This window comes from Neofelis nebulosa, chromosome 1 (genome assembly GCF_028018385.1).
Source record: "Neofelis nebulosa isolate mNeoNeb1 chromosome 1, mNeoNeb1.pri, whole genome shotgun sequence".
Taxonomy (NCBI): domain Eukaryota; kingdom Metazoa; phylum Chordata; class Mammalia; order Carnivora; family Felidae; genus Neofelis; species Neofelis nebulosa.
Window position 1 is genome coordinate 219,550,786 of NC_080782.1, and position 12,818 is coordinate 219,563,603.

Sequence of the window (12,818 nt, forward strand, 5' to 3'; positions counted from 1 at the left end):
GCCCGATGCGGGGCTTGAACTCACAGACCATGAGATCATGACCTGAACCGAAGTCGGATGCTTAACCAACTGAGCCACCTAGGTGCCCCAATTTGTCTGTGTTTCTATGCACGAAAATTACTTGTATTACTATCAGTTTTCAGTGTTAGAACAAGTTACAGGGTTGTAAAGTAAGTCAAAGACCATGAAAAACATAGACAACCCGGAAGGGTATACTAGACAAGCCCCGAGCAGTGATTCTGCCCATCTCGAAATCATTTACGATGTGTCCTGGTACTACACCAAATAATTTCATTTAGATCGTGGCATTTATGAGCAGTTTGAATGGGACTAGAGGTAGAAGAAAAAAATCGGCAGTGGTATTCACTGTGGATTGGGAAACTCTTCGTTGCCTGGGTCCCAAAGATGGTGAGAGGCTGGCTGTGTGCAGGTGGGTGGCGGGACAGGATTGAAGAGGCAACGTGTGTGCTATGAGGGTAGCACGTTTACTTTTGTTGGCCAGTCATTTTTCGAGTAGGTGATCTTGAGGGAATTGAAGCCAACTGTTAGGAATAGTGGTCCCTCCCCTACCGTCAGTCCCAGCAAGAGACCACTGAGACCGCAGTACCAAGGGGAGAGAACAGCCTGGGATTTTTGGCAGAGGAAACCTTGGGTCATTCGACAGAGGTGCCCAAAGTCGGCAGACACTTGTGTAAAGAGTTATTAGGATGAGCCTGAGACCCTTTCACCCCACTTTATGGGGAGGATCCATAAAGGGAGTCTCACTTTCATTTGCTAAGAGTCACTAACGTCTTGCCTTAAATCTTGAGAAACCCAGTCAGAAATATGTGCCGCTACGGCATTTGAAAATGCCAAGACCCGTCTTCAAGTGGGACGTAGGTGATGTCAGCTCAGCGAGATAGTATCTAATCTTGTTAAAGGTTAAGGCTCAGGATTCATGGACATTTCATGTTTTCTCAGAGTTTAGGACACGCTCTTGAGCAGAGCAGGCACTCAGTCAGTGTGGAAAAATAATTCGCTTCCTGTCAGCATTTAACACCATGGCACCGTCCTTCCTTGATTTGGTCACAGGCTTTCCAGCTTGCTCCTCTGGGTCTTTCTCTTTCTTCTTTATTCCCCATCTGGATGTTCTTTCTCTTTTTGCACCTTGTTGCTAGAATTCCCCAAAGCTCCGTCTTCGGTCCTTAATGCTTCTCTCTCAGACCCTGGCCTCGGGTGTCTCAAATATAGTCTCCAGCTCCTCGAGTCATTTGGGCATTTGTCTTCATTTTCCCGATTGCCTAAAATTCAGTTCCTCTTAGATGCTTATTGACTCCTCGAAATTCAGTGTCTGCTAAACTAAGCTCACTTTCTTCTTTCCCAAATTAGCATCCTCGTTCCTGTCCGTGCTCCTGTTTTTCTCCAGCCCCCCAGCGTGGAATCTCAGAAATTATCTTTGACCCCGGCCTTCAAACTTTTACATAGACATTAATCATTGAATGACCAGTCTAGCATCTCGTTGCCTCCTGCTTGAAATTTGGGGTCCTCCTCCTACTGTTTTCCTGGCTTCCCTTCACTTTTTATTCCAAAGTAAGTGAAAATAGGCTGGGTTGTATTGGAGGAAGGTCACACATTGATATGAATCCTAACCCACTTGGTTTCAAACCACACAGCACAGAACAACTCACCAGCTAGGCAATTTGAAGCAAGTTTTTTTTTTTTTTAAGTTTATATATTTATTTTGAGAGAGACAGACACAGCATGAGAGCAGGGGAGGGGCAGAGAGAGAGGGAGAGAGAGAATACCAAGCAGGTTCCATGCTGCCAGTGCAGAACCCAGTGCGGGGCTCAAACTCACGAACTGTGAGATCGTGACTGAGCCAAAACCAAGAGTCAGATGCTTAACCGAGTGAGCCGCCCAGGTGCCCCTGGAGCAAGCGTTTTAAACTCTCTGAACAATATCAGTTTTTGCATCTAAAAGGTCCAGGTTAAATGCTTATGTTACACCACTGTTGTGAATATAAATAAAATATAATTGTCTAAGTGCCTAGCACAGTGCCTTATACATAGTAACTACCCAAGAAATGTTTCTTGAATTGTCAAATCAAGTTTTGCAGTATGCTGTCTCATAGGTATTACAATCTGGGTTAAGAAAAATAGTGCAAAAGATCTAGTAAAAAGTAAGTGGATTCTCTAGTACGATTAGTAAAGTGGATATGCTACTGATTTGTAACAGTATTAGAGCCTTAAGTGGAACTTTGTTATTATTGGCCATCAAGTTACATGATAGGAGCTCTCTGACAACTGGTTTCCTTGGAAGAATAAGTAGGAAAAAGAGGATGTACGTAGACTTATATTCATGCATTTCCATCTGCATTCAAAAATTCCTAGAAATAGATGGAGAGACATGTCTTCAGATGATAAACAAAAATCTTCAGGCATTTTAAATTTTATTACGGATATTTTGTATTCACGCAGTGTCCCTGGGTGGAAGTTGATCTGAGCATCCTGTTCTCATTTAGGTCAGTATGGATATCCCTTTCTTTTCAGGTGGGGAAAAAATGTTAAAGTAACATTTGACTTGATGGAATTGCAAGGAGGAGAAGGCGGGTGAGGTAGGCCACTTTCTGCATAACAGGAGGCTAGGGGTCCATTCTACCTGGAACATGGCGCTAGAAAGTGGGAGAATTATACTTAGCGCCAATACATATGCTTTTTTTAACTTCTAATGTTCATTTTATTATTTTGAGAGAGAGAGAGAGACTGAGCAGGGGAGAGGCAGAGGGGTGGGGGGTAGAGAGAGAATCTCAATCAGGCTCCACATTCAATGCTGAACCTAACGCGGGGCTCTATCTCACGACCACGAGATCATGACCTGAGCCGAAGTCAAGGTTGGATGCTTAACCAACTGAGCCACCCAGGCGCCCCTCGCTACATCCTTTAAGCCATTTAGGGTGGTTTGCCTATATGCCAGCAACAGTGTTTTACGCAATGGTGTTTTTCAGGGCATAGGGCTCAGGCTTCTACACTCTTAATACTTACAACCCCAACTCTACATTCTTGCCTCTGAAGGTGTTTGGCAAATTAATATTCTTTGTAGCATCCCTTATGGCATTCTCTTTGAACGTGCAGTGTTCCCCGGATTGTGAACATTTAGCTCCATTTTAGGGTGAAGGAAGGGCATGGTAAAATATGAAAGAGGAAATTTAAAGCACTGGTTTTCAGAGCCTTACCCTTTCAGAATTGAAGAGTGCTGAGGAAAAAGGAGAGGAAATAACTGAGAAGGGATGAGTTATTGATGACTACACTTTGAAATCTAATTATAGACATCAGGAGTGGTAGTTGCGGGCCATTGAGAGTATAAAAAAAAAAAAAAGTGGAGTATTTTAAGCAAGGCTTTATTTATACTCAGGAGGAGACTGATAGGCTGTCACTGTGAGAAACAGGTTCAGTCGCAGTGGCCAAATATGGTACAGGGACACACAGTGGCAGTGCACCGCGAGTGGTGCAGCAGCAGTCGGCCTGAATTCTGAGCCGTTGGAGACACTCACTTTTTGCTTCTTGCGTTTCTGTGCGGTCTCCTCTCGGAAGCTGACACTTTTCCCTTCTCCAAACACGGCCCACGGAATGTGAGATGGGCCGGGTTTGGAGTTCAACAGCTGGTTCATGATTCAGGGACGTGATGATTCTGCGTTTCTGGTCTTGCAACATGTTAAGTCTTTGAATGATAGCCATCCTCAAACGGTAGACAGCGTAACTGCTTTCCAAATTCGATTTCAGCGTGGGCGCCCAGATTTTGTGCACGCACGTAATCTCAATCAAATTACTGCTTTAACAATTTCACGTAAAATATTACTAGAAGCATATGTATGTAATTTGTATTTATAAAGTGAAAGCCAGCCGAAATATCCCAGGCAACCTGAAGCAAGGCTCTGGTTGTTGGGGTCAAGGTCTCAGGCATACAGTGATGGGGGGGGGGGGGGAGGAGTGCAGGGGGAGGGGCTGGCGAGGAAGAGGAAGGCCTCTGTCATCAGGGGAAAGGAGGGTGAGACATTTTGCTATGGTGGGTTTTTCAGAATGGAGCCAGCAGGGAAAAGGAAATGGTTCTCTATAGATATTGTTCACTGAAGTGTGTATATGAAGACAATTAACAGCCAAGTGTCATATGCAAACTAGAAACAAAAAACCATAAAAACACTACTCTGCCTTGAATGAAAGGCAAGCAGGGTATGCAAAAAACCAAAAGAACCCCACAAGCCATAAAAACAAAATTTGGTGAGGTGAGGTATCCTGTGAGAAAGGAAACTTGCTTGGTTGGCTGAAGTAAAATATCTGCTATTCACAGTAGGTCGCACACCAAGCCCAGGTCGACTGTTCAGACAGTAACAGCCACGGCTGCATCGTTGTTTTCTCCTCTCCCTGGCTGAGACTCCTGTAGGGTGAGCCCGGGGGTGTCCGCACCACGAAACCTGCCCTCCTTTCTCTGTGCTCTGTTACTCTGTGCTGTAACAGCAATAATGATGTGAGATCAGCAACCATCACAAACCTATGAAGAAAGTGTCACAGCATGCATCTAAAAAGCCACAGAGAAAGTCATTCATGTGATTGTATGCTCTAGTCCAGGTTTTCCAGACCAGTAATGGTTACTTGGTTGTGTTTCCACCTGACATTGTACAGCCCGGGCCTGGTTCTTCCGAGCATGCCTCGGAGGGACCATCTTTATGGTTAATTGGCATATGTTTTCAATGAGTGGAACACGTAACCGTATTTTAGAAGTGGTGGCAATTTTAGCAGTTAGGAAATAAAATAAATAACTGAAGCCAAACTAAGTGCACATACCTTCTTTTTGGTCCCCTACCCACTGGTTTGCTACATGAGTGTTTGGGTATGGTTTAATCTTTCTGTAGAGACTTAATGTTGGGCTGAGCACTTTTTCATTCAGAGTCTCATGTCTCATGTTAGATAGGTATTATTATTTATGTTTTATAGACGGCAAAACCCAGAGGGGTTAAATGTTCTACCTAAACTAAACGTTTGTGACACACATGAGATTTGAACCCAGGCTTTCTAATTCCACAGTTGGTGACCTCTTCCTTAGTTAACTAGGTGAATATGTTATAAAAATCTTTCTATAAATTATTTCCTACTAAGTGAGTTCTAGCTCAATTATTAAGTGAGCCCATATACTGAAGAGAGTTGTATTCCAGTAGAATAAAAAAATATATATGGTCCCCTGATCCTAAAATCACATGTCAGAATATAGTTATTTTTATTATTGCATACTTTAGGGAAAATAACTTTCTGATAAACTGATAATAAATAATGTTAAATACCACCATTAAGTCTGAAGTCATGGATATTAATAAGTGCCATGGTCAAAACACATTAAAATAAGGCTCTCTAAAAGTAAAACCATACGGTAGTGCTTTGGTTTGCAAATTCCTTAGTTCAGGAATTATGTCGGGTGAGGGATCGTGGTCCTTGAAGCCAAGAGAAGTTTATCCTGTAAACTAAAGCTGTCACAAGTATTCAGATTATGTTGAGCTGCCCTGTTTCATCCTGACATGAGGAAATAGGCCAATAAATCTAGTAGGGAGTCGTTCGACGGAGAAAGATGGAAGAGGAAGCATTAGCGATAAAAGCCTACGGTCTTCCCGCCCTTCCTCCCCCCTCCTTGTGCCATCCTCCACCCAGACTGGGCAGGGAGAGTGACTGGAGATGCTGGGTGGGAAGGCTCATCCCGCCACCACCAAATCTGTAATTTCTACTTCTGAATGAGTGGCCCTTTTCCCCCCGCTAATTTGATCTTCTGTAATGAGCCAGTTAAAAAAAATTGTTTTTTTGTTTTTTTTTTTTAAATTCTGCTTTCAGATGGAGCCTACAGGGTAGATTTGAAAATAAATGTCGGCCGTTACCTTATCAGACGCTGTATGGCCTTATTTTAAACATCGTTTCTGCAAAAGGCCTGTTTTTAGCACAGAGGCCTCTAGGAGACAAGTCGGGGGCAGGATGGTGGTTTGCAGCCTGAGGCACTTACTTGCTTGAGAAAAATTGCTGCCAGATGAGTGGTTTCAAAAAAAAAAAAACAACACAAAAAACAAAAAAGTGAGGCAGCCGATGTGGTCTTCAGTGGGCAGAGGATTAAAGGAAACATAGTTTCTCCCGTCCTTTATAAATATTTGCTGGACAGCTAATGGGTTTTTGTGTGCACATGTATTTCCTTTATCTCTTGGGGAAATTACAAGTAATAGAGAAGCATCCAGGGGTAACGTACGTGCAGTAGAGCTTGAGAGAATAGATCAACAAAATATAAGAAAGATGTGCCCAGGTCTGTGGCATGCTTATTATGACCAAAGTTCTGGCACCTGGATTTTTCTACAGGTGACTACATACAGTATGTGTGGGACATAAATAAACAGATGATTCCACCAGCAACCTTTGGTATAAAAGGCTTGTATCCCCGTCAAAGAAATCATACTTATGTTTTAACAAATAAGTATTAAATAAATTTTATTATTAAATATTAAAATATTAAAATAGACTTTAATAAAATCTTAAATCAATTTTAATACTTAAAATTAATGCTAACATGCAAATTTAAAATGCTTAAGTGTTATTTTATTTTAAATGAGTATCCATCCAACTGAGGGTCGATGGAGGTGGGGGGGAAAGCGGGTGAGGGGCATTGAGGAGGGAACCTGTCTGGATGAGCCCTGGGTGTTGTATGGAAACCAGTTTGACAATAAATTTCAAGTTAAATAAATAAATAAAAAGTAAATAAAACTACAACACTTAAAAAGAAAATAGGGGCGCCTGGGTGGCGCAGTCGGTTAAGAGGCCGACTTCGGCTCAGGTCACGATCTCGCGGTCTGTGAGTTCGAGCCCCGCGTCGGGCTCTGGGCCGATGGCTCGGAGCCTGGAGCCTGTTTCCGATTCTGTGTCTCCCTCTCTCTCTGCCCCTCCCCCGTTCATGCTCTGTCTCTCTCTGTCCCAAAAATAAATAAAAAACGTTGAAAAAAAAAATTAAAAAAAAAAAAAAAAAGAAAAGAAATGAGTATCCATCCTAGAAATCCCATGAAAATAATCCCATGTACTCTCAGGTATTCATGCTTCTGAATGAGCAGAACGTTCACTGCATTGCTTTTTTTTTTTTTTAAGTTTATTCATTTATTTAGAGGGAGAGAGAGTGTGTGTGTGTTAGCACAGGAGGAGCAAAGAGAGAGAGAGAGAAGGAGGGAAAGAGAGAATCTCAAGCAGGCTCTGTGCTGTCAGTGTGGAGCCCAACTTGGGGCTCGATCTCACAAATCATGAGATCATGACCTGAGCCGAAATCAAGAGTCAGCTTGTCAACCTACTGAGCCACCCAGCCCCCCCTGCATTGCTTAATGGTATTATCAGTAGCTCTCTCGGTTCAGTGTCTGTCAATCTGACAAGATACCTGTGTCAAGGTGAGACTGGGAATAGTTTAAATCTGAGTTTCCAAGCAAAGAAACACGGGAAGAATCTTGAACTGTAAGTGTTAATTTGTGAAAATAAGCATGTAGAAGTTTTTCAAAATACTAATCTTTGTTTCCTTAGCTTCTCTTCAAAAGGAAGTTTAAATATGTCTCCAAAATAAAAAAAAAAAGCCTTATTAACATTTTTTTTTTACTAATCCTCACTTTATGAAATTACATGTTAATAAATATTTTACAACCACAGGGGCACGTGGGTGGCTCAGTTGGTTAAGTGTCAGACTATTGATTTCTGCTCAGGTCACAATCTCACGGTTCCTCGGATCGAGCCCTGCTTTGGGTTCCATGCTGACAGCGAAGAGCCTGCTTGGGATTCTCTCTCTCCCTCTCTTGCTGCCCCTCCCCTGCTCGCGTGTGTGCATACTGTCTCTCTCAAAAATAAATAAATAAAACTTAAAAAAAAAAAAAGTAAATGTTTTATAACCACAAGTTACATTCCAGACTATTTATGTGCCACCTTTTAATAAACTTAGTTCTCTTCCCGGAGATAGTGTCTAAGGAGGTTTCGGGGTTTTTTTGTTTTTAATTTTTTTGGAGCTTGAAGAAAGCTGTCTCCCATCAGAGCACCAGGAAGTCCCCCTCAACCAGCCAGAATAGCCCCTCTGGGCTCCTGTGGGTGGATGTCAGAAACTGGCAGCCTGAGTAACCCCCTTTCACTGCCCTCAGAGATCAGGAGACAGTGCCAGGGTGGGCCCATCAGCCTATTTTCACCTGTCACTCTAACCAGGGGGAGGTGAACAGCCAGCTGGTCCTTCCAGTGCCAGGGACCTCCCCCCACCTGCCCCCTGTAGGGTTTCGATCTTCTCCCTCCCTCTGCTGGACCCTCTTAAAGAAACCTCTCTCCTTCTTCTCCTTTCTGGAAATAGCTTTCTTTGTAAATCTGGGCAACGGAGGGAAGATTGGCTGTGTCTTTTCTTGATAAAGCTTATTACCCAGGCCTTGGGTACCTGGAAGAGAAGAAACGTCAGGATATTTACAGGGGATCATCCACATGAGAAAGGTTCTTTCCAGAGCACACCATGTGTTTTCTTCTCAGCCCATCAGCTAGAGATGCCCTTTGTTTAGCCGGATTCCCACCTCGCCATATGGGGGAGTAGGGGAGGAAAACCTTTAAAATATAATACATACAGAAAAGTGCGCAGCTCATAAGGACACATCTCAGTGAATGTTCAAAAAAACGGAAGCACTCATGCAACCAGTAGCCAGATGAAGTTTATCTTTTTATAGTGATATCTGTTTCTTAATTACAAATGCACTTTGTAGGAATTTTGGAAAACTCAGCAAAGCGTAAGAAAGAGAAATGTAAAGAACACTCCTTGTACCTAATCTCCGACCCCCATGACTACCGATAGCATCTTGGTGTGTTTTCAGTGCATCTGTCCCTCCCCCTCACACACACAGATTTATGTGTGTCCACACGTGCACACAATACCACCGCCGCGGACACTTCATGCATGTGTGCACGTGTGCCCCAAAGAAGTTCTACGTAGTTGCAATAGCAAGACCAACGTGTTTTTAGATATTTCACTGCCTGGTCATTGTCTCTGTCAGCAGAGTGGTGGGGAAAGAAAGGCAGGGAAACTGAATACCATCCCTCTCCTTCCCTGATGGCAGGAAAAGGGCTTTTTGTGGGAGAAGAGGTTGAAGTAAATGGCTGACACACAGAAAGATGGTTCACAGATTTCATTTATCCATTATTTTCCCATTTCTCAGCAAACTGAGCATTGATGACAGGAAGTTCAGATACTTCTGGGTAGAGAACCTCTTCATGCAAAGCGGAGATGAGAGTTGTACCCAGATTTTTCTGGGTACCCTGTGAAATTGATCCCCTCAGGGTTCCAGATTCACTTTTGCCAGAAGGCCAACATTACTTTTTTTTTTCTTTTAATTAGCTCCCTTGCAGATGCCCAAATAGACTTTAAGCGTAGTGACTCTTGTGTTAGCAAAAGGAAGCAGAGTCAAAATGTTGGAAATCAGGCTGGGGGTCTTTTGTAAGTTGCAGCAAAACGATCTTCTCCATCACTGTAACATGGACGGGAGGATGCCTTTGTGGTGCTCGTTTCTCGCTGAGTTTCCTGCTACATTGTCAGAAAGAGAAGAGTTGGCACCCGCTTCCCCGTTGTTATTGGTGACGCAGGGCGCGATGCCCATCTGCCTCCTGGCTGGCCAAGGACTCCGCTTCTGCAGGGGGCTTGATGGGGTTCCTTGTGCCGGGAAAAGTTGTTTCCCGCAGAACTGCCTATGCCTTTCTTTCCTAGAAATAGATTTTATTGTCTTTTGTACTTGGGACTTGAGGGATTACACATACGGAAACTTCATTGGACCTTTTGTATTTGTCAGACGTCTTCTCCAATCACTCCTTTCTTCTTGCTTATTCACAAACATAATCGGAAACGGTATGACGTGGCTTGTGTGTTTACGGTGTTCTTGTATTGTCTTTGCAGTCGAAATCAGCTGTCTGCCCTGCCTGCCTGCCTGTGTGGTCTGCCTCTCAAAGTCTTAATCGCAAGTAACAACAAACTTGGATCGCTGCCAGAAGAGATAGGTCAGCTCAAACAGTTAATGGAGTTGGTATGTTACTGATTTTTAAGATGCTCTTTTTATTTGTTGACTAATCATAATCTATCAAGGTAGTCAGGAAGACTCTTGTAAAGTTGGACATAGGTTGTTGGATGGCTGTATGCGATAAAGACATTAAGTGGGGAGAGGAATGATCTTGGCTTTGCTGTGGCAGACACAGTTCCTGAAATTTACAGGTTTCCTGTAGTTTATACTTCCTGAAGTCCACGGGATTTACAGTTCCTGAAGTTTACAGGTTATCATGTGGTAGTTACATCATTTTTTTCCAGATCGCATATAAATTTGTGATAAATTATGGATACACTGGCAAAATAATGTGCAAATAAGTTAGTAGGGCCAACTTTACATGAATGTAAGTAATTTAGAAAGAACAGAGTGCTTTGATTCTGTATGGGTTTTAGTAACCATTGCCCCAAAGTGATGTCACTCTAAAATATGACCATATCCTCAGAGACAAAAAAGCATAACAAATGTTTTAGATGGGTAGAGATGGGTTGTAAGTTGCATCTGAGGCCAAGATACACTGTTCTATTTCAGGTCTTTCACTACTAAATGAATCACTTACCTTGTTTCTAAAATGGGAAAGAATGAATCCCATCCAGGTAAGATGGGTGAATGAAGAGGCAAGAATAAGCAATCAGGCTGAAATACAATGGTCAGAATGTCTCCTTCAAGCAGGCATTATTCCATACTGACCTTGTATCAAGCACAGCTGCTGTGATTACAACCATGGAAGGGACACAGTCCCTTCCTTCAAGTAGATTCCAGTCTAGAACATTGATGGCCAATACCTTTTCTATTGGGTGCCAACTCTATTTAATTTCTTGAGGCCACGTGGACCACCATGGTGATGACTTAGGAGCCTCAGATAGAGAGTGCTGTCATCCCTTCATCACGTCTGCAGTGGGTGTTGGTTAGGAACGTGACAGGTTAGGAAAGTGACCTATGCATCAGCTTTAATTTTAGTATAGGAGTGAGTTACTGCTGTATAAAGGCATTGAAAGGTAAAGAAAGAGTGTCTTTTTCAGGACTCATGTGATATTAGTATCTGAAACCTATTCCAAGGCAAGGGCAAACAAAAGTAAAAATAAACTATTGAGTCTACACCAAAATGGAAAACTTTTGCCCAGCAAAGGAAACTACCAACAAAAGAGAAAGGCAACCTAGTGAATGGGAGAATATATTTGCAAATGATTTATTCAATAAGGAGGTAATATCCAAAGTATATAAAGAACTTATGCAAGTCAACACCAAAAAAGAAAAATCTGAATTAAAAATGGGCAGAGGACCCAAATAGACACTCTTCCAAAGAAGACATACAGATGATGGCCAACAGACACATGAAAAGATGCTTAGTATCACTGATCATCAGGGAAATGCAAATCAGAACCACAATAAGAAAACACTTCATACAAGTCAGAATGGCTAGTAATTAGGAAGGCAAAAAATAACAAGTGTTGGCAAGGATGTGGAGAAAGGGAAACCTTCACACACTGTTGGTGGGAATGTAAACTCATGCAGCCACCATGGAAAACAGTATGGAGATTCCCCAAAAAATTAAAGCTAGAATTACCGTATGATCCAGTAATTCCCCAAAGAACACAAACACTGATTGGAAAAGATACATGCATCCCTATGTTCATTGCAGCATTATTTACAACAGCCAAGATATGGAGGAAACCCAAGCGTCCATCGACAGATAAGTGAATAAAGAAGTGGTGTGTGTGTGTGTGTGTGTGTGTGTGTGTATACAGATAAAGAAGATGTGTATACACACACACACACACAATGAAATATTATTTAGCCATAAGAAATGAATGAAATCTTGTCTTTCGAGACAATATAGATAGACCTAGAGGGTATGAAATAAGTGAGATAGAGGAAGATAAATACCATACGGTTTCACTTATATTTGGAATAAAAAAATATTGAGGGGTGCCTGCATGGTCAGTCAGTTAAGCATTGGGCTCTTAATTTCAGCTCAGGTTGTGATCTCATCTCTTTCTCGAATCAAATAAATAAATAAAATAATTAATTAATTAAATTTCAAGTTTTTAAAAAATAAAAAAAAAATCAGATATAGACTCGTAAATACAGAGAATAAACTGGCAATTGGCAGAGGGGAGGGGGCCAGGAGGATGTATGGAATTGATGACTGGGATTAAGTGCAAACTCTCAGTTGGAAAATAAGTCACAGAGATGAAAAGCACAGTATAGAGAATAAGTACCGTATAATATGATACTTAATAACATTGTATGGTGTCAGATGGTGACCAGACTTAACCTTGGTGAGCACTGGGCAATGAAAAGAATTGTTCAATGACTATGTTGTGCACCTGAAAGTAATACAACATTGTATACCTAAATAATCATTTTTTTAACTTTGTACTAATTTTATTTATTTTTTAAGTGTTTCACATGAGTAGGGAGGAACAGAGAGAGAGGCAGAGAGAGAGAATCCCAACTCTGGGTGCAGAGCTCAATACAAGGGCTTGATCTCACAACCATGAGATCATGACCTGAGCCAACATCAAAAGTCAGACACTTAACCGACTGAGCCACCCAGGTGCCTCAATAATGTATATTTTTAAAAGATGCAGGGGTATTCCTGCCACTCAGCACCTGGACGTTTGATCAGAGATCATTAATGTCTAGAACAAGACACTGGAAAGTTGTCTGGAGCCATGGAAGTGGTTTGTTTTCTCACTTAGCTCTCTGTACTTCTCCATGCAGTGGAGATGTCTCG

General features: G+C 42.1%; 1 protein-coding gene across 4 annotated transcripts in view; it reads left to right on the forward strand.

Annotated features, from left to right (window-relative positions):
- LRCH1 (leucine rich repeats and calponin homology domain containing 1) overlaps positions 1-12,818 on the forward strand; it is a 204,226-nt gene that overhangs the window by 114,739 nt on the left and 76,669 nt on the right. For all 4 annotated transcript variants that reach the window (XM_058685278.1, XM_058685300.1, XM_058685289.1 and 1 more), the window contains exon 3: positions 9,937-10,063. In XM_058685278.1, the coding sequence (XP_058541261.1) occupies positions 9,937-10,063 (127 nt within the window). The remainder of the gene's footprint in view (positions 1-9,936; positions 10,064-12,818) is intronic.